The 21,455-nt window shown below is 58.3% G+C and overlaps 1 protein-coding gene across 9 annotated transcripts in view; it reads right to left on the reverse strand.

Moving 5' to 3' along the window:
- The window catches only part of CTBP2 (C-terminal binding protein 2), a 174,051-nt gene that overhangs the window by 5,201 nt on the left and 147,395 nt on the right, over positions 1-21,455 (reverse strand). For all 9 annotated transcript variants that reach the window (XM_088842418.1, XM_088842423.1, XM_088842424.1 and 6 more), the window contains 3 exons: positions 6,884-7,038; positions 6,432-6,576; positions 2,467-2,673 (listed from right to left, as the gene is read on the reverse strand). In XM_088842418.1, coding sequence (XP_088698544.1) covers positions 2,467-2,673; positions 6,432-6,576; positions 6,884-7,038 — 507 coding nt within the window. The remainder of the gene's footprint in view (positions 1-2,466; positions 2,674-6,431; positions 6,577-6,883; positions 7,039-21,455) is intronic.

Consider the following 21,455-nt stretch of genomic DNA (forward strand, 5'->3'; position numbering starts at 1 on the left):
TGAGCTTGTGTGGAGTGTGGACTGGGCCCTCTGGCAAGTCAGCGACATCACATAACAGGACACAAAGGCTTCCCTGACTCCCACTGACCCCTAGGGATGGAGCTCTTTACTTTCCAGAGCAGTTTTCAGCTGCAACACAAAATGGTGTGAATGATGTTTGAAGGGGCTGATTCGGGGACAACACAGAATAAATCCTGGTGGGAAGACCACTGCTCCACTATGCAGGGGAGGGGAGGGGACAGGGAAGCCCCGCAGAGGGCAGTGGGTGGTGGACCGGTTCCCCCTCCAGCGGAACCGTCATCTCAACGGGCAGCGCTGATTTAACAACGGCCGTGCTTTGGAGGTGAATGTTCCAGAAGGCTCTTCAAGAGGGACAGCTGCAGGGGTCACCCCTCATGTCAGCCCTCCCCAGGGTCACCATTTCCACACAGGGAAGCAGGAGCTACAGCCACAGGCGGCAGAGGAGCTGGTGTGACAGATGGGCCGGGAAGAACAAGGGCGACCTCCTCTAATGAACCTGAGATGTGGGACATGGCCCTACCACGCGGCTGCTGGGAGCTCACAGCCAATCCCAGAACACCGCAACTCTGCTTTGCGGGTCCTCAGCCACCCCCTCCCTGCCTCGTGTCCTGACGCTTTAAGGGGAGATGGAGTCTGGGTGGCGGCTCAAGGGGCTGAGGGTCACGGCCAGTTTCACTGTTTCATTTCACGGCTCTGCGGCTCGCAAATTCACAGACCCTCATCTTTCCACCCTGGGGTTTTCCTGACTAAACTGTACAATACCCGATGCTGAATTCTCTTACTGACTTGGTCAAAACCCAGCCTCAGAGAGGAAAGCCCAACAACTGTCTTGGCGTGTGTGGGTGTGGTGTGGTGAGTTACGTGTGTATACACGCTGTCACAGACAGCAGGCTTTCCCTTCACTTTCACGCTCGTCCCCAACCTGGAGGCTGGCCTTGAGCACCGTCCTCGGGCCAACCCCAGGGCAGGGTCAAGCTCGGGATGGCCCATCCAGGCCCCCACGTGGGGGCATGAACTGGGTTTGGCGGAACCCGCTCCACACTCAGGGGCCTGCTACCGCAGTCGGGCAGAGGAAGCAGGCTGGCATCATCAGACTGGCCTTCAGAAGGCGGATGGGGAAGGATACAGCACAAGAAACGGCCCCTCTAAGAACCTGCTGTGATGCCTGGAGTCAGAAGCCATGGAAACAAGTGTTCTTCCACGTGGCTGGGCCACTCACACGGCGAGGGTCTTAATGGTGGCCAGAGCCCACTCTGGGCCCGTTCACCCACTTAAGAACGCACGATGGTCTAGGAACCAGCTCCAAGACCCACCTCCTAGAGCAGCAGGAAGCCCTGCGGCTCAGCAGAGGGCACTGCGGCTCAGCAGCAGCATTTCTTAGTCCTTTTCTATCTTCCACTCAAGAAAAAACGAAGCTGGACTCTTGTAACAAGTTTACCTCCTGAGAGTGTGATCATCCTTGACACCTGGGCTCTTAGACTCAAGACTCAGGTTCGGGAAAGATGTGCGTTCCTAGAAGACGCTCCATCTACCTGTTGAAGCTGGCACCATGGACATCCCAGGGATCCTGCCCCTCAGTTATTCAGACCCACGGAGCGCCAAGCTCAGGGCTGAGGGACAGCTTGGGGGAACCTTCTGGAAGCCAAGCATGCAGTCAGGACTGACCCCATGGACTTCTCATGCCTCCTCTGAATTGTAAGGGGCAGCCACTGTGCATCACTCATCCCCAATGTACAAACAGGGAGACTGAGGCAGAGAGAGGTCCACTCCTGGAAAGTCCTTGAGGTAGAGTTCTTGACCTTTCCTCAAGGTCACAGAACTGGAAGGAGCAGGGTTGACATGCAGCAGCAAGCAAGAGCCCCTTCGTGTTTGACAGGGGCCCCTGCGCCACCTATAGCCAGGCAGTCTGGCTGCTCTCCACCCAGAGTGCCCCCCACCGGGCTAACCTGCCCAGAGCAGCCAGCTGGGGCTCACGTTTCCCCTTGTAAGTTTTCCAAGTTGATGATTTGACTATGCCACCTTCTGGCTCGAAATCCTTCAGAGACTTCTTGCTCCCACCCCCGCCTGGCACCTCTGGGTGCCCAGCCCGCTGCTCAGGTATCCACCGGGGGCACCAGCCGCCATGCGGTCCCCTGCCCTTCACCCTCTGCCCTTGGGGCAGTGAGGGAGCACAGCTTCTCCCTGGGGACGCCCTCCGGCCGCCTCCTCCCTTCCCCACACCCATCTGGCGGGCTCTTCCAGAAGCAGCCCTCATCTTCCCTGGGGGTCAGCTCCCTAGTCAGCTTTGACCTCTGACCTCCCAAGCCACACAGCCACGGCCCTCCTCTGGCCCAAGAGGGCCTCCTACTGCTGTGGTGAAGCCCAAGTTCCAGGGCCAGGCCTCCGCCTCCCCCAGGGTCCCTGGGGCAGCCCTCCCTGGGCGGGTGCTGGGCAGGGCGCACGTACCGAAGCCAATGAGGCCCAGCGTCTCCCCGCGGATGCGCGCGGCCCCCGACGCCACCTCCCGGATCTGCTCGACGCTCTGCACCCGCGTGCCTTCCCGCAGCGCCTGGTAGAGCCAGGTGTTCCGCCGGTACAGGTTCAGGATGTGGCAGATGGTCGAGTCCGCCGTCTCCTCCACTGCCGCGGACGGGATGTTGCACACGGCGATCCCTGGGAAAGACAGAAGGCCAGGCGCGGGGATCAGAGCCCCGTGCGCTGTGGGGAAGCGGCAGGGCTCCTAGGCCACCCAGAGCAGCAGCATCGGCTGGTGCAAGCCCCTTGGTGCGCGAGTCGTCCCCACGGGTGAGGGTCTCTGCGGCCTGCTGGTCCCAAGGCCCAGGGGCCTCCAGTGCCACAGCCGTCCCAGGAGGACTGCTGTCCAGGGCTTGGCTCACTGCCCCTCAGTCCCTCACTGACCCCACGTCCCCCCCACCCAGGGTTTCTAGACCCACTTCTCTGCAGAGAGGAGTGAGCAGCAGGCCAGCTCTGACGACCACCCACGTCCAGTGCCAGGAAGCCAGCGCGCAGGGCCCACTCCTGACAGGCCGCGGGGCCTGGAGACCCAGAGGTTCCTTGCCACACATGAATTCCTGGATCCTGCTCTCGAGGTGGGGCTGGGGTCACGGAGACTGGCCTTTTGTTGAAAATTGTATTCTAAGAGTCTAAAGTCATGAACGTGTTTTTTTTTTTTTAAAGGCAAGACAGAATTACAAACGAACACTTTCAAGGCCCCTGGGCTGGGCCAGGATGCATCTGTCGTCCAGTCTCACCTCTGTCCCGTGGACCCCAACCCCTCACACTCGGGAGGAAAGAAGGCCGAGCAGCAGGTGCCCACTCGGCCTTTTCAAAGCCCTGCAGGGCTGAAAGCAGCTGCGAAGACAGTGCAGAGTCTGCCAGGACCGGGGGGCCTTCGGGGAGACCTGCCCCAGGTCTCAGGCGGGAAGGGCCTGGGCACTGACTCTCCTCACTGGTGGGAGGAGAGTATTTGTCAGACGGGGGAGGGACAGCCCCTCCAGCTGCCCAGCAGGCCTGCAACAACTGCCCCAACAAAGGCCCGAGGCGGCCTCTCAAGCAGCTTTCCCGGAGGGACGCAGGTGTTCCGACGGCCCAGCGTGGCGGCCCGGCTGCAAAGGTCCGCTCTGAATCCCAGGTGTAGGAACCCGGGATTCAGCGTCGCGCCCCTGCCTTCCTCTGTCTCCCCGGTCAGGGGTGGGGGCACAGGGCACCTGCAGCTGTCCTGCAGAGACAGGACGTGGGACCCACTCCGTGGAGCACCCCCTTCTATGGCATCACCCCAAGAGAGCTGCCCTGAGCTCCGGGGTCTCGGTGACCCCCCAGGAGGAGCTGCTTTTGCTCTCTGCTCTCACCTGTTGACCTGGGCCAGACTAGATACCAGATCAGCAAGCTTGCCAGAAAGGCTCAGAGGGACAGTGCTCAGTCTGGGCCCAGGCTCTCGCCAGCCACTGTCCACCTCATCCTGCTCCTTCCTGGACCTTGGGGCGACACGCCCTTTACCTGTCCAGGCCCTAGGCGTGCTGGAGGGGAGCTGCTCTCCTGGGAACACACGCCAGGAACCCGGGGCATCGTCCAGAGGGGCAGACCTGGGCCACCTGCTCTTCCATCCTCATTACAGGTCAGCTGACCGAACAAGCCGCAAAGGGCATGTGGAGACACAGGACGGCTGGATGGAGGCCTGGGCTCCTTCCGCAGATTCCACATTTGAAAACGCCCCTTTTCCGACGGCCCGACAGATGTCCCTGAAGCTGCGCTCATATCAGGTCGGAGCAGGGTCAGTGAAAAGGCCTCCGCGGACACGCAGTTTATGTCCTCCAACCCGACATCGCAGGCCCCTGGCTGGCCTCCGTGGTGGGGTGGGGGTAAGGGCCGCCGGCCCCACTTGGGCGCAGCCCCGGTGACTGCAGAGACGCCAGGCGCCTCCCCCATCCAGCCCGCCCCCACCCCAGAGGAGCGGCCGGGTCCGGGCAAGGAAGCCCATGCCACACAAGTGCGGGTGGCTGCGCCATGAGGGGCCACGCCGAGGAGATGGGACGGGGGTGGAGGGAAGGGTGCGGAGCCCTGGGGGAGCCGGGCCCCCACTTCCTCAGTCGCTGCTCGAACTTGGAATCTCAGCTCCATCCACAGCACAAAGAACGTTTGTTTTCAAACAAAAACATTCTTCTGGCGCCAGGGGAAAATGGAAAATTTTAGTTTACATTAGACATGCTTCTGGAGGCTCACGTCTTCCCCAAGCTTCTCTGTGGTGACAAAGAGGGGCTGAGAGTGACTCGGGGTGGATGTGGGAGTCCCCTCGGCCAGACCCCTGTCGGGACCCTTCTTCTCTTGGATGGGGTCGGTGAGCCCTGGGGAAGGGGGCTGAGATGCTGAAGACTGGCCAGGGGGCACCCAGAAAAAACCAACATCGATCTTCTGAGCCACTTGCCACGAGGCACCGCACTTGGGACGGGCGAGGGGAAGAGCAGAACCCGTGGGGCAGGGACCACCTCCTGCTTTTACCTCGGGGGTCACCTGGGCGGCCAGCCCGACCAGCTGGGGCCTGAACTCCCAAACCGCCTGCCAGATCGCACAGCAGGTGGTGCCCTCATGAAGAATCAAACCAGACTCAGCACCACTCAGAACAGGCCCCATTGGGGCCAGGTTTCCCCCGCCTTCCTGCTTGTGCCCATAAAACTCCTGTGGCTCAGGAACTGGGTGCGGCCCCGATGCACGCAGGGGAAATCACTGCTGGAACAACCCCGAGCCTGGGACCTCAGCGGGGAGCTGCAGCCCGCTGGGTGCGCCCAGGTGGACAGGCAGCAGGTGGGTGTCAGTGGGCTGCGGCCAGAACCATCAGGTCCCACGTGTGTAGGTGGTCACACGCAGGCGTGACGCTGAGCTGACCGAGTCAGGCACCGCGTGGACCCTCCTGCCTATTCCTGGAGCAGGCAGGGGCTCAGGGGCCTGGGTTCCCAGCCATTGGGAGGTGGCCGCCTCAGCCTCACGGTCGCAGAGCACCTAGCAGATCACAACCTGCGTACTAGGTGCTGGGCCGACATGCTACGAGACAGCAAGGATGCTGACTTCAGCGGGGCTTATCCAGCAGGGCAGTCCGGGGACCCCTTTGTCAAAGCTTGGGCCCTTTGCTGGTGGTGATGATGGCATCGGAGGTGATGGGATTCCAGCTGAGCTATTTCAAATCCTAAAAGATGATTCTGTTCAGAGTGCTGCACTAAATATGCCAGCAAATCTGGAGACCTCAGCAGTGGCCACAGGACCTGAAAAGGTCAGTTTTCATTCCAATGCCAAAGAATGTTCAAATTGGGCCCTTGAATCTCTGCCAACGCTCCAACACGCTTAGTGCCCACATCAGGTGCCAGGCCGCCATGCCAACGCCCTCCCTCGGGGAGTGAGCAGCCAGGGGTCTGGAAAGCAGCCAGGAGCCCCCTTTGGGTGTCCATCTGCTGGGCAAGCAGGGGGAAGCTGGGCAGTGGTCCCCCTGCACTGCCCTGACCTGGGAAGGTTCCTGTGTGGACAGCTGCCTTGGGGAGATGGTGCCACCCTAGGACTGGAGGAGACCCAGAAAAGGGTGCCCACCCCCCACCCCAGGAACACCAAGCTGTGTGCTCAGTGAGAGTAACCTCAGGTTGGTGGGTCCTGGCCGGCTGGCATAAGGCTGTGGCGGCTCACACAGTCCCCTCTGCAGAGGAGGGCTTGTGGCTTCATCCGGCTCACGTCCCTCCCAAGTGAGACAGCACAGCACAGCCCCCAGGCCGCTCGATGGGGCCTCTGTCCCCAGCAAGGAGGGGCGTCTGGCTGGCTAGGTTCCCTCTGAAACCAGCCACCACCCTCCCGCCCAGAGCCAGCAGGGCGCTGTCTCAGTTCCAGCCTCGTCTGCTCCAGTGGGCACTCAGCAGGCACCGCTAAGCACTTACCGAGTTCACCTGCAGCCTTGATGTCGACGTTGTCGTAGCCGCTGCCTATCCGCACGATCACTCTCAGGGCCTTGAACTTCTCCAGGTCCTCCCTGGTGAGCGTGATGGTGTGGTACATCATGGCGCCGACCGCCTCGTTTAACACCTGTGATGGGGCGAGCAGATCACGGGCTGGAGGCCCCCATCACCCTTGCATTCCGGCAGGAAGACTGGTGAGGACGTGGCCTCGGTGGCCACAGTGTCCCCCTAGGGGAGAGGGCCTTGGTGGGGCTCTGGGGGCCTGCTGGTGACTCTGGGTGATGCCAGGGAATGGGGGCAGGGGGCAGGCTCAGGGAGGAGGGGCAAGGCTGGAAAGAAGGGGGACCTGGCAGGGGTGCTTGCTGAGTGCCAGCTGCTGCCACCTGACCTAGGGGTTGACCCCAGCTGGGCGGGCAGGATGGGGAGGGGCCCACCTTCTCGTGGATCTCCTGGGTGGACTGTGCGTCACAGAAGGCCACGGTGGCCAGGTCCTTCAGGATGGGCATCTCCACGGTGCAGTCTCTGCCGTCGAGCAGCGCCACCAGGGGGCGGGGGTGCAGGGGGCCGTTCATGATCTGGGGGCGGATACCTGGGAAGAGGGAGGGGACAGGGTGCATGTGCCAAGTGGCCGGGGCTCCCCGAGCTGTGTTGGGGGGAGGTCAGGGAGGTGCCCCTACTCCAGCATCCACATGCCTGCCTCCTGGGAGGGTTCTGGGACCAGCCCAGGAGACAGAGAAGGAACATCTGTGCAGCTCTTTTTGACAGAGGAGCTTAGATGCCCCTCTGTGGGGCCACATGTGGCCAGCTCTATCGCCATGTGGAATCGGGTCAAGCCCATACCCACTGTGGCCAGCAGGGATAGCCTCGGGGCTGTCCAGCTGCCCCTAAACCTCCACAACCCAGAGACCTTCAGGACGTCCGAGGGGGTCTAGCCCACGGCTCCTGGAGGTAGAGCAGACTTCACTTGGCCCCTCTGCGGTGCCTCATGGTCCCTGCCAGGCTCCTCTGCCCTTCTAAACCTGCGTGACACGTGCTGAAGTGAAGCAAGAGGGACACGTTACGGTGCCGGCAACCTGTGGGATGACGCTGAAGGTCCAGTCCTTTGGCCACCTGATACGAAGAGCCAACTCGTTAGAAAAGACCCTGATGCTGGGAAAGATTGAAGGCAGGAGGAGAAGGGGGCAGCAGAGGATGGGATGCTTAGATAGCATCACCGACTCGACGGACATGAACCGGAACAAACTCTGGGAGAGTCTGCTCAGTGGAGCAGAGGAGCCTGGTGTGCTGTGGTCCATGGGGTCACCAAGACTTGGACAGGACTGGGTGACTAAACAACATCCTGTAAGAGCTTCCTGGAGGAAACCCATGGGAAACATGCACCCTGTGCATGGCTCCAGACCCTCTCACTGGGCTGGGTGAGGAGAAGTCAGTCGGAGGTGGTGCAGAAGGGGTATGTGTGCATGACAGTGTCAGTATGAATGTGTGGGTGTGTGTAGGCCAGTCTGAGGTGGTGGACAAGGCCTGTGTGTGGTGGGGGCGCAGGTGGCCTGCTGGGGCCTTGACAAAATGAATCTTCTCGAAGGATCACAGTGCAAGTCAGCTACCTAGACCAGCCAGAGCTGTTCTCATGCGCTGATGCTTCCAATGGAGACAAAGAATGCTGGACCCCACAGCTGGTGAGGGGGCGGGCCTGCCCGCACGCTGCCTAAGTCCACATTCCCCAGTGGCGCCGTGCCTCCAACCCAAACAGCCGAGGACTGGTCTGCCCTCCGCCGTGGGGACCCATCATCGGGGCACACACATCAGCCCAGGGCAACTCATGCTCTCTGACCAAATCATTCCCTTCACATTCACACTGGAAGGCCTTGGATTTGTGGCCCCCATGTTTAATCACCTTCCTGGGCTTCCCTGATAGCTCAGTTGGTAAAGAATCTGCCTGCAATGCAAGAGACCCTGGTTTGATTCCTCGGCTGGGAAGATCCTCTGGAGAAGGGATAGGCTACCCACTCCAGTATTCTCAGGCTTCCCTGGTGGCGCAGCTGGTAAAGGATCTGCTTGTAATATGGGAGACCTGGGTTTGATCCCTGGGTTGGGAAGATCCCCTGGAGAAGGGAAAGGCTACCCACTCCTGTGTTCTGGCCTGGAGAATTTCATGGACTGTATAGTTCATGGAGTCGCAGCGAGCTGGGCACGACGGAGCGACCTTCACTATGTTAAATCACCACGACCCATCCCTGGGCTTCAGGAGGAACTGAAGCACCAGGTGGCCAGGACAGGGCCATTCCTGTTTTCTTACCAAATCACGTGTGTGTGTGTGTGTGTGTGTGTATGTGTGTGTGTGAGTGCTGGGGTGTGTGTGGGTGTGTGTGTGGTGGGGTGGTGGGGGCAGATGACCTGCCGGGGACTTGATGAATGAATCTTCTCAAAGCATCATAGGCCAAGTCAGCTAGTGTGACAGATTACAAGTCACAAGACAGCCTTCCACACATCTGAGGTTCTCAGATGTTCAGATAAACTCTGACGATGGCCACTGCACCAGGGCCAGGCCGAGCACAGAATCTCTTTATCCCCTTTAGCACCGGGCTCACTCAGGCTCCCGAAGGCCAAAGCAGGAGCTGCTGATGTGCTCACCCGTCGGGCCTCGGTTTCCCGGACCAGAACTGCCAGAAAGGGCTCCCCTCGTGGCAGCCATGAGACGGCCATGAGTGGGGCCCCTCCTCGGCCACCAGGGCTCAGGACCCAGCAGGCCACACGCCTGTGATCAGGAGGAGCCCTGGACCCGGAGCTGCGGCCACGTGCCCCTCAGAGATGCGCAGGGTTGGGGAGGGCGGTCCCCCAGTGCCCGCATGACCTGGACGTGTCCCAGATGGCGCTCCCACGCCACAGCTGCAGTCTCAGGGGACAATTGTCTCTTTGAACTCGAGCAGAGAAAAGCATTTTGTTCTGGCCTGGGAAGAACCAGCCGCCGTGGCTAGGGGCAGAAGGCTACCTCTGGGCAGCACCGGGCTGGGGCTCACGAGTGATCAAGGTCCCTCCCAGACCTCAAGTGGCAGCCAGACCCCTACTGCCTCCTTGGGAACCAGATCCCCCAAGGAGGGCAGCCAAGTGAAGCTGAGTTCTTGAGTGGGGACAGGGTCCCCAGCCCACGTCCCACAGCACTGAGGCCGGCTGCTTGTTGCAGGGACTGGTGCGCACCCCACGAGCATCCTGCTTTGCCCAATGGAAAGGTCCATGAGAGCCGAGGTGCTGTGTGCAGATGGGGAGAACATACCCCAAAGACCAAGAGTGACATCTGCAGACAGGACCGCTGGACACCCCACAGAGGGATAAGTGGGGAGCAGGGATGTCACCTGGAGCCCCACACCCTCTCCCCTCACCCTTGAGATGGCACCGCTGTCCTGTTAGCAGACGAGGAAAAAGAACAAGGTGGAAAGTACTTCACCGGAGGAAGCAGTTGAAAGTGGGGGTTGGCCGGTGCCAACTTGGGGTCCATCCCCACCCTGAGAGGTGAGATGGCAAGACAAGCCAGCCCCAAAGGACCCATTCTCTTCTTCCAGCTTCTCCCTGCCCCCAATACCTCCTACGAAGCCCAAGGCTGGGCTCCTGGAGGACCTCGTGGGCAAACGTGCTCACTTGGCCCAGGCTGTCCCTCCCACTGGGTGAATAATACCCCAACTTCACTCCGGGAGGGTGCTGTCAGGAGGGTTAACCAGACAACATTTGCAAAGTTCACGATCACGACTAGAAATCCAAGCGGTTAATTAAAAAATCATCACACGGGAAAAATGACAGTGGGCACCAGCAGGCATCTGGAGAGACTGAGGGGCCATTGCCACAACGTGTCCATCCACAGCATCAGTGCATGCATCTCGTTACCTGGGAAACAAACTCCGGGTTGCCTAGCGATTGTCTCCGTCCCTGACTTGGGTCGTCTTTCTCTTTGGTGAAACCCACCCTTTGTCCTCGTTCAGGCTGGGCATGCAGAATGCACAAGACCCGTGGGTTTCCTGAAGCCTGAGGCTCAGATATTGGCTTCAAGCTCTCTATGGTAAGGCAGGAGGTCAGAGATGCAAGCGGGACCACGAGGCTCAGGTGCAAAGGCTGGGGTAGGATGCTGAGGGGGGATGGCTGGCTGGCAGGTGGGAGTGGGCGAGATTCACAGGTGTTCTGGATGAACTGTGGGGACCACAGTGTAAAGCCAGGCTTTAAGGGGGCCACATGAGGCCCCCAGCACTGAGGACAAGATAGCTTAGCCAGGTCAGTGTCAAGGTCGGCTTCTACAAAGGGGTCATGCTGGATAGACAATGTTCCTTCAGTTCCAGATGGGACTCATCAAGCCGCATGCCTCAGAGTCCAGTTAATTTCAAGCCATTGTGCCCAGAACCCAGTGACCCTACAGTCTTGCTGGAGGAACCCAGGAAATGCCAGGAAGATGAAGTAGCATTAGACTTTACATCTCACGTCACATTAACTGAGACATTCTCCAGTGCTTCTGCATTTTTAACTGTATGAAATTAAAAGATGCTTACTCCTTGGAAGAAAAGTTATGACCAACCTAGACAGCATATTAAAAAGCAGAGGTTACTTTGGCAACAAAGGTCCGTCTAGTCAAGGCTATGGATTTTCCAGTGGTCATGTAAGAGTTGGACTATAAAGAAAGCTGAGCGCCGAAGAATTGATGCTTTTGAACTGTGTTGCTGGAGAAGACCCTTGAGAATCCCTTGGACTGCAAGGAGATCCAACCAGTTCATCCTACAGAAGATCAGTCCTGGGTGTTCACTGGAAGGACTGATGCTGAAGCTGAAACTCCAATACTCTGGCCACCTGATGTGAAGAACTGACTCATTGGAAAAGACCCTTATGCTGGGAAAGATTGAAGGCAGGAGAAGGGGACAACAGGATGAGCCAGTTGGATTGCATCACTGACTCAATGGACATGAGTTTGAGTGAACTCCGGGAGCTGGTGATAGACAGGGAGGCCTGGCGTACTACAGTCGATGGTGTTGCAGAGTTGGACACGACTGAGCGACTGAACTGAACTAACTGTATTAGAACAGGATTGACAAGGTATATACAGTAAGATGGCAAACTCACTCAGTCAGAGACTATGGAAAATGGTGTACCAACTTGGGCTGGCTCAGAGGCTGGAGGGAGGAAGGAGCCCACCATCAGGGGAACGGCGGGGGAGAAACGCAAGGCACAATGTTTGATGAGAAGTCACTAAAGACAGGCTTGCGATTTAAAATCAAAACGGGCCGCCAACTGTGAGACTCCGCTGAAACCCCACAAGCTCCAAGTCTGACAAGCGTCATTCAGTGTCGATCTTATCCTACTTTACAGCCGGGGAGACGAGCTAAGTGAACGACAAGGGGCGCCTCACCCGGCACCAGGGACCCAGCAGAGGCCGAGAAAGCACCCGATGACGAGGATCAGAGGGTCCTGGCGGCCCTCAAGTCAGACTGACCATTGCCCTTCTCCAGACTCCCTTCCTGTTGATGAACTCACCCCACCCCTCTCAGAATAATTCCAACTGCACCTGGACACACCTAGGAAAGCGTATCAGTGCACTTTCGACAGCTCATCCAGGATTAAGTCTGCAGGGCAGAGAGAGCTCAGCCGACTCCCCTGGTGTCAATTACTTGCTGGTTTCAGGCTTGCTTCCTCACAAGCAGGGACGCAGCGCCCCAGCTCGAGGCTACCTCTGATGTCTGCCCCTGGGCCTGGTGTTGCTTCGAGCTGCAGCTGCACACAAATAATTGTGCAATTAGACACACTTAGTGGAAAAGAAAGACCACACCAGGCTGAATTGCCGGAGGTTTGTTAAGAGTGACCAGCAGTCCAGTGAATGCCAAGTTCAAAGGACTCTATGAATTCCAAGGTGGAAAGGGGAGGACCCCAGGGAGACGTCGGTAAACTTCGGGCCCCCAGCCTTGATGCCACCTTATCTGGATAACAGGACCAGCTCCTTCCCCCAGGCAACAGGCTGATGGGGCTGCAGTCGAAGAAACGGGAAGACGTGCTCATGTCATGTAGAGCGGCCCTGTGATGTATTTCCTGGCCTTTCTGGACACCAAGTGAGTTCAGTGGACATCCTTCCTACAGAACCATGCATCCTTTTCTAAAGGTTGGCTTCTGTCACTTGCAGCTCAAGAACCAAACTGTCTGAGATGTGATTTTGCAGCTTTCAGATTTTAGTCGTTGAGCAATTTTACCCTGAAGATAGTGGCTGTAATAACTGTGTTTGACCCAGCAGGCAGAGAGGCCTCTTTTAACAATGGACCAAATTTTAGGAAGTGTCCCCACACTGCAGCAACCTCAGAGTCCCCAAAGCCAGGCTGGCCAGGATAACAGATGACAGTCACGTGTGTGGATGGATACACCTGTGCAGGGTCACCTCTCTGCTCACAGACAGGGTTGAGCAGGTACAGCGAGGCTGGGCCCCACAGAACACACAGGTTGTGCTGGGACCCCTGAGGGAAGAGGACCTGCCATGCATCCCAAGTCCATCCTAAGATCTTCCCTGCTGCCAAGGATTCTCTGCGCGGTACCACTGGTCTTGACAGTTGACACCCTGAGCAAGCACCCGGAAAGGCCAGGAGACAGACACCTGTGCGGGGCCGCAGAAAGACCCGAGACAAAACACACTGCTCTGCCCAAATCAGCAAGCGGATGGGGAGACGATCAACCAGCTGGTCATCGGCTCCCAGGACCTGCATGGGGGCCTGGAAGGTAGAAGGTGACTCCCATCCTCTCATGCAGGTGGCCCTGGGGAGAATGGGGAGACGCGGCCACGCAGAGCCCAGAGGCTCGGAGCAGGCGGGAGGGACACGTCAGGCCCGCACCTGTAGCCCTCTAGCCCGGACCACTTCGCAAGCATCTGATCGCGTCTCCCCTCCATCCCTTAAATGCAGCTGCTCCCCAATTAAAAAGCCACTTCCTGCAACCCAGCATGGCCCCACCCTTCTTGGCTGGGCTCGTCAGTTCCAATCCCCAGAAGGTCAGACCCAGAATCAGATCCCGCGTCTGACAAGCAGCATGTTTCACAGGCTGGCATTTCCATGACCCGGAGCTGCAGCTCGTGACTAGTGGGGCCAAGCAGGAACCAGATGCTGACCCTGGGACAGAAACAAGCCCTTATCCGAGAGTCAGCTTTCAACTCGCAAACGTGGCTGTGTTGAAGGGTCTACTCGTCCACCCGCGGCCTGGGGCAGCAGACTCCTGCCTGGGGAAGGAGGCTGTGGAGCCTGGTGGGGAGCAGGCTTCCCCTGCTTTGTAAACATGCTTATCCATGTTATGAAAACTGTTCTACACTGTTAACAACAAATGTTCTGCAGCTGGCTGGAGCTTACTCAGAAAGCAGTTCTGGAAAGCGAGCGAAGGCAGTGACTGTCCCCGATACCCCAAGAAGGTGCCTGCCTTGCAGGAACACCCCCTGCCTTTCATGGGAGGGACCGCGGCAGCAGGAGAAGGTGAAGGGGTGGTTCTGAGAGCAAGGCAGGGATTTGCAGAACCATGTGTGTTGCTAAGTGTGGCACTATTTTAAGGTTAAAAAAGAGTGCGGTTACTTTGGGAAATCTCACCTTTGTTCCCACACTGCTATCTGCCTTTTCATTTGCCAAAAGTGCTTTTCTCTGCGGTGTCCCTGGGCAGCTCTCCCAGGCCCAGGAAGCCGCGTCCGCTTTCTCCAGGCCAGTCTGGGATGCGGCCAGGCTGCTGTTGATTTTGAAAGCTTGGTCAAGCGCAGACATGCTCTCCCGGCGCGGCGCAGAACCCAGTTTTTCTTTGGCGGCCTCGTTTTTCACACCGAGTTTTGCATGGCAACGCTACCCGCTCAGCCTCCATCCTGCGCCCTACCTGGCCTGAGCTGCAGTGAGCCCTTTCTCACTGGCCCAGGATCCTGGGCAGGAATGTCCTGAGATGGAGGCGATGACCACGGAATGGTGTACCTACAGCCCGAGCGCTGAGGGCAGTTTTGGGACCTGCTGGAACCACAGTGGCGGAAGCAAAGGGCAGTTACTGGAGTGGACACTGGTTCACAGGCTTCTGGCTGCCCTCACCCAAGTGGGCCTTCAGAAACAATCCATTCCCAGTCCTTCCCGATTTCTCACCTCCAAGCTCTGCCAATGTGAGAGCCTGGCCTGGTTCTAGGGCCCTAGTGAGGATACAGGCATGGATGCTTTCCTCAGGGAACTCTACATGCACAGAGAATCTGGCTTATAGAAGAAATAGCTTTCCCCAAGATACTTCAAAATCCAGAACAGGAGGGAATTCCCTGGCAGTCCAGTGGCTAGGCCTCTGCAATTCCACTGCCGGGAGGGCCCGGGGTTCAACCCCAGGTCGGGGAACCAAGATCCCACAAGCCATGTGACACAGCCAAAAAATAAAATAAGAATGAAAACAAAATCAGAAACACGAAATCAGTTTCAATCTGGGCCTAGATGTGGAAGTCCACTCGTCTAATACAGGCCAAGCGAGATTGGAACATCTTGCAATTCGATACAGGCTGGAGCTGAATGGCCATGTGCTCAGGGCTGGAAAGGAAAGCAGACCTGGATGACAAATGCAGATACACAACCACTGCGCTCATGGCAGGCATGACTAATCAATCCCAGGGGTCTTGGTCTCAGACTCCCCGCTGAGCCCCGTGGGCCGCCCTGCAAGGCTGGCTGACATCTACTGACCATGCTAAGTGGACCCAGTCCCCTCTTGGATTGGGTCAAGGAAAGTGAAGGTCAGTGTTCCACACGTGACACCACCATGAGTGTGGAAAGAAGCAGGGAGACACAGGGAGGCCCCAGGGGAAGGACGCAAAGGGCCCCCAGCCAGGCGCAGCCCTCCAGTCACTCTGGGACGGGCCTCTGTTCTGCTGGGGGCGGGGAGGGGCTTCTGGAGAGCAAGGGGAGAGACACCCCCTCACCCAAGGTGGGGCTGGTTTTGCAGGTGCCTGGGTTTGCACCCAACTCCTCACAGCAGGACCTCAGCTGTGCCTGGTACTGTTCCGGGTGGCCTCTGACACCCACCCAGGGTAACTCTGTCGCTACCCCCCACCAATCCCAAGATGGGGAATCCACTCTCCCACTGCCGGGAAATGGGCTGGCCTTGAACTTCAGTCTGAACCCCCCAGAGTGACCAAGGCTGGGCCCCCAGGGTGGGCACCACGCCTTCCAGATTCACAGTGAAACTGAGACCAGCCGTGAGCTGGGACACACTGGGAGGCAGCACCACAGGTCCAGGGTCCAGCCATCCAGGCCGAGGAGGGGAGGGCTGCCATAGGCTGTCCAGTCCTGGCAGAGCCCTGCCTGCTGCCTGAAAGCCAGAAGTTCTGGGGCCATTGGCCGCCCAGCGACAGCAGACTGATGTGTTCAACAAGGCAAGGCCAAGGCGGAGAGAGGACACATGCAGGGACCCATCGCCGGTGTGGCAGGAACCCCGGGGGCCAGCCCCAGGCCTCCCCAGGCAGGGATCAAGCTGGGGGTGGTTCAGTGATGGGACTGGTTCACCAACATGGACATCCCTGTCAGGCAGTGGCTCCCCCAGTGATCGCAAGGCTGTCCCCACAGCTCTCACCAGGGCCCGTCTCCAAGGCCTGTCAAAGGCAAGAGTGGGGTGGCCTTTTGAAAACAGAGTGGGGGCTTCCCTGGTGGCTCAGATGGTAAAGAGTCTTGCCTGCAGTGCGGGAGACCTGCGTTTGATCCCTAGGTCGGCAAGATCCCTTGGAGAAGGAAATGGCAACTCACTCTAGTACTCTTGCCTGGAAAATCCCATGGATGGAGGAGCCTGGCGGGCTACAGTCACTGGGGTTGCAAAGAGTTGGACGTGACTGAGCGACTTCACTTTCTTTTTTCTTTCGAAAACAGAGTGGGTTGCCATTTCCTTCTCTAGGGGATCCTTCCCTACCCAAGGACTGAACCCCTATCTCCTGCATTGCAGGTGGATTCTCTATTGACTGAGCCAGCAGGGAACACCCTGCGAAACCAGAAAATCTGTGTAGATTGGGAGTTTGCAATGGACATGCACACACAGTTATGTTTTGAGATAACCAACAAGGACCTACTGAAAAGCACAGGAACTCTGCTCGAAATTGTGTAATAACCTAAATGGGAAGAGAATTTGAAAAAGAGTAGGGACGTGGACATGGATAACAGAATCACTTCGCTGGACACCAGAAACTAACACAACACTGTTAATCAGCTGTATTCCAATATGAAGACACTAAGATGATACTTTATTGGGGTGGTTGGGCACAGAACCCAAGTCATCTCTAAAGTATGGCTGTGCGGGCATTGCCCACAGGTTGCCCAGGGATGAGCAGTACCATCAGGCAGGAAGTAAGCCCAGTGGTCACTGCACACACAGCCCTCTCCTGAAAGACCATCAGCAACTTGAATGCCTCTTGGTCTTCCAAAGCCAGGTTCCTCTGCTCAGCTGTGAATACGCCAGTAACCACCGCCCTGGCGTGAAAAACTGCAAGTATGGGGAGGTCTGGCCCTCTGAGTCCTCAGGCAGGGGTGGCGCCGCTGGGGATGAACCACACTAACGGCGCTCCCCAGAAGGCTGAGCGTGCCCCATGCTGGGGGGCGGGGGCTGGTTGGCAGCCACTCCTCAGTCCTGATTCTAGGGACCTCTATAAAGGTAGCTGTAGGCTCGGTCCAGATGGCTACAGAGTGGCCCGATAAGTAGATTAGCTTCTTAAATAAAACATGGATCTCAATGAGTCACAGCTTCTGAGTGAGACGCTCTCAGGCCATCTCACCCTAGCTCAGGTTAACAGCTGGACAGAGAGCTGGTGAGCTGGAGGCTCACAGGCTCTCCAGGGCCCTGGCTGCTGCCCACACCCCACCCAAGGCTCACTGGGCAGACACGCGAACCCAGGGCACACACAAGGGTAGCTTCTGGAAGCAGAGGTCTAGACTTGTGGGAAGCACGCCATCTAGTTTAAAAAACAGTACAATCTGGGACTTCCCTGGTGGTGCAGTGGTTAAGGACCCGCCTTGCAGGGGATGTGGGTTCCATCCTTGGTCAGGATCCCCAAGATCCTACTTGCCATGGAGCAGCTAAGTCCATGCGCCATGACTACTGAAGCCCACACACTCGGGAGTCTGTGTGCCACAATCAAAGGTCCCACAGGACACAATGAGGTCCTGAGTGCCACGACTGAGGCCCGACACAGCCAGCTGCTGCACCTCCAGAAAGACCAGCACTGCTGTCACTTTTACTGACCCCTTAGAGCCACCCCAGTGCACTATCCTGGCAGCCCAAACCGTGCAGGGTCCACACCATGCCAGGGAACTAGAACTGAGACAAAGAAGCGACAGACACGTTTCCTTCGCCCAAAAGAGCTGAAGAACAAACCAGGCCCATTGTGCACTTCCTTAGACACTCACACACGGACAGGCTGTGTGGCATCTAGACGCCCCGACTCTGATGCAATGGACGCGCTACTTGCAGGGTTCCCCCCGGTCTCCAGGGAGCCTCCTGTGCGCCCGGTGAACCCCTCCGTCCAGAAGAAGCACCTGATGTTCTGCCTGGAAACCTACTGCTTTCTGCGGGGTAAACATCACCCACTCACAGCGCAAGAGACCCGCCCAACTGACCGGTCCAGAGGAAACCATGCTGAGCACCACTGAGAGGCAAACCCGCCACCAAGAAACACATCTGAAGCAGCCAAGGACGCGTGGCTCTGCTTCTGCCTTTTCGGTCAAATGATCCAATGGTCTGTATGTCCCCCAAAGGCTCAGGCTCACGGGGGTGGTCCCGCAGCATCCGGGGAGGGAGGCTGGGGCTGAGGGATGTGGCGTGGGGGCAGGGCTGCAGGCTCTGGGCTTGGGGAACAGCAGGTCTCCGGGTGCGAGGACCCACTGGCTCCCAGTCCAGGTGAGGCTGCAACTTTGCCCCCCACCAAGATGGGGGAAGAGACCCTGGAGGGGCAAGTGAGCAGGCAGCTTACGCCTGGGGTGGGGATGACCTCAGTTGCCCCTTCTGGCCGGGAGCATATACACACCACATCTCCTTTCCAATCAACAGCTTCCGTGGGAGCCTCTGGAGCCCCTGCTCTTAGTGTGGGGGTTGCCAGGGGTCAGAAGGCCCCCCACCGCAGCGACCTGAGCCTCCCCCTCATGCCCTCCTTCCTGGTGGCAGCTCCTCCAAGCCTCTGCCAAGGAGATGAGCCCACAGTGGGAACTTCTCAAGGACAAAGGGGGCTCCCGGGCCACACGTGACAGTGACCCCGGTGAACTCAACGCTGCGTGTCTCGGTGGCCGAGCTCACCCACCGCTCCTTGGTCAGGGCCCAGCTTTCCTCCCCCTGGACCAGGGCTCCCGCAGCAGGAGGTGGGCACTGAGAGGTGGGCGTCCAGGGCCTGCTCCCCGGCGAGGCGGCAGCTGCCGCGCTCTGGTCCCAACTCACAGGCCGGGGTGTTCAGAAACCCGTCGCCCACTCCCCCTGCGCCCCCTACCCTGCCTGGAGCCTCAACACTGGGTGGGTGAAGCCGAGCAGCCCAGGTTGGTTGTCTCCTCTTGGCTGGGGGCTAAGTCCCTGAGCCTTGGAGACTTCCAGGAAGGCCCTGCCCGTGGTGTGGTGGGGGGAGCGCCAGTGGAAGCCACTCACTGTATATTTCGCTCGAGTGTTTCTCAAGTTCTAAAAATGTGCCCGTAGCAACGACACAAGGGGATGTTTGAGAGAAACACAAGTGAAGCAAAGATGAGAAAAGAACTGACGGATGCCAGGAGTCTGGCAGAGGCAGGCGCTGCACACCCACGCCCCAGCCCGAGTGCCGCCCGCCTCTGACGGGCTCGCGCAGGGCTGGCGGGACCCTGGGGGCGGAAACACCCTCAGAGGGGTTCCCACCCGGCCAAGGACACCCCAGCCCTCTCGATTCCTGAAGGGCCACTCCTTCCAAAGCCCAGGAAACAGCAGTGGAACAAGCCTGGCTCTGCGAGCCCCCCAGTCAAGGTAGGGGGTCACAGCGGACACACCACGAGGACGGCAGGGCTGCTCACGGGTGCTGCCCGCCCGGGTCGCTGCCTCTGTGGTTGACTCGTCCCCTCAGGTCAGAAGGACCGGCTCCACCAGGCCCCCGAGGAACAGACAACGTCCCCGTCTCCCTAAAGGCCCCTGGAAGAGGCTGGCGGACCCGGGCTTATTTTTCTAACTGCACTGCCTGAGACGAGGGCCCATGAAAACAAAACGCCGCCCTGCTTCGTAGCTGGGGCAGCCACTGAGGCCAGGAAGGAGACAGGACAGGGACAAGGCTTTCAGTTTATTGCAGTTTTTCACAGGGCTCTAAAACCCGAAAGGAAAGTGAGTCTTAAGCACCCTTTCACAGGCTTGCTGTCCGGCGGGCCGGAGGCCAAGCGTGCTGCCCTCGGGCCCCAGAGCACCAGGAAGTTCATTTTCCCAAGTGCGACAGCTGGTCGGACGTCCCCACCCTGCTCTTTTCCGCTATAACTTTTTCTTAAAACTTAATGATGTCTTAAGCAATCCAGGCTCAAAGCCCAGCTCACAGGAAAACACTAGAACCCATCACAAAGCCATATTTATCCCTTCAAATAAAAAGCATCTCACAGAAAGCTCTCCAGCAGGGAAGCTGGTGGGGTGGAGAGGGGAGGCTGTAAGGACCGCGGCTGGAGGGGAGAGGACAGGCCTGGGCCAGGGCACTGACGACAACGTTCACCCCACCCCAGCCCCAGGCAAAGCCCCCTCAACTGAGCAGAACAGCCCCTTCCCGCGGATTTGGCGATGCCAGCCGCCAGCTGCAGAGGCAGCCCAGCCAGGCCCCAAACCTGCACCTTTGAGCTCAGCAGCTTCGACTGGACAAGGCCCTGGGACAGATTTTGTCAGAAGCTTTAGATGAGAGGCAGGAAGCAGTCACAAGTTAGGACAGGCTGGGGCAGGCAGGGGAGAGGACACTGCACACCTTGGACCGCTGCTGACTTCTTTGGATGTGTGGTTGAGGGCAGAAAAATTCGGCTTTTGAGTGCTCAGAAAAAGGTTCTTTGGAGCGATGGACTCGGTGGTCCCATCTTAGGCACAACGTGAACCTCACGGGGATCTCATTTCCCTCTTTACCGTGGTGGCCAGGACGCTCAGGGTAAAATCCCTTCCCGTCCTTTGTGCACAGGACAATGGGTAGTCCTCCCCGAGTTCCAGCCTTATCCCCCAGCTTCATCCTTTCCTGCCCGTATTACTTCTCCATCTACTCTGTTTTACCTTTGTCTGTTAGAGCCCTTCTGAGAGCCAAGCTTCAATCCTCTTAGGATCAAGGAACATCTGACATTCCATTTAATCACATGGAAGAATTAATTTCGGTGACTCCCCGGAAGGGAGCAGAGTACGGAGGAGAGGGGCTTGGCTCAGCAGCAGAGATGTGTGGATCCCAGAGCAGCTTGCGGGGCACCAGCCGGGGACAGGCAAGTGCCTGCAGGTGCCCTGGGAGCCACCAGCATTGAGCTTGTGCTGTGCAAAGCCTGGGCCCGTCCATGCGATGGGGTCCTCAGAAGGCTGGGAAGGGGGACCCCAACTTGCCCTCAGTGTCACACCTGGGGAGGTGAATTTCACAGCACCTTGGGCTCATGCTCCAGAATCACCCTCTTGACTACCTCTTGCGGGCGTGGACCCTGGCTTCCAGTATTGAGTTGGAGTTCCCTTACCCGAGTTCACAGTGCTACTGAATTTCCCGTGATGTGCTTGGTGCTGTGAATTTCCCTCCTGACACAGTGACCAAGTACAGGTTTGGAGTCAGACAGGCTGGACCAAAGTCCTTGCCCTGCTGAGTGACCTGGAGAAGAAATGAACCTTTCTGAGCTTGAGATCTTTCATTTTAAAAGGGGAAAATGTTGAGAGTCTTCCTGGGAATCAGAGGTGATCACTGCACCCAGATGCTGAGGACGGTGACACTGATTGGGCTGGGTAGGTCCTGGAGGCACTCAGGGCTGGCTTTGCTGACCCTAGTCCTGGAGAAGGCAAGAGGCCTATCGGGAGAATTTGGGACCAGGAGGGCCCCCTGAG

This window comes from Moschus berezovskii, chromosome 12 (genome assembly GCF_049115385.1).
Source record: "Moschus berezovskii isolate FMDL1 chromosome 12, NW_MosBer_1.0, whole genome shotgun sequence".
NCBI lineage: Eukaryota > Metazoa > Chordata > Mammalia > Artiodactyla > Moschidae > Moschus > Moschus berezovskii.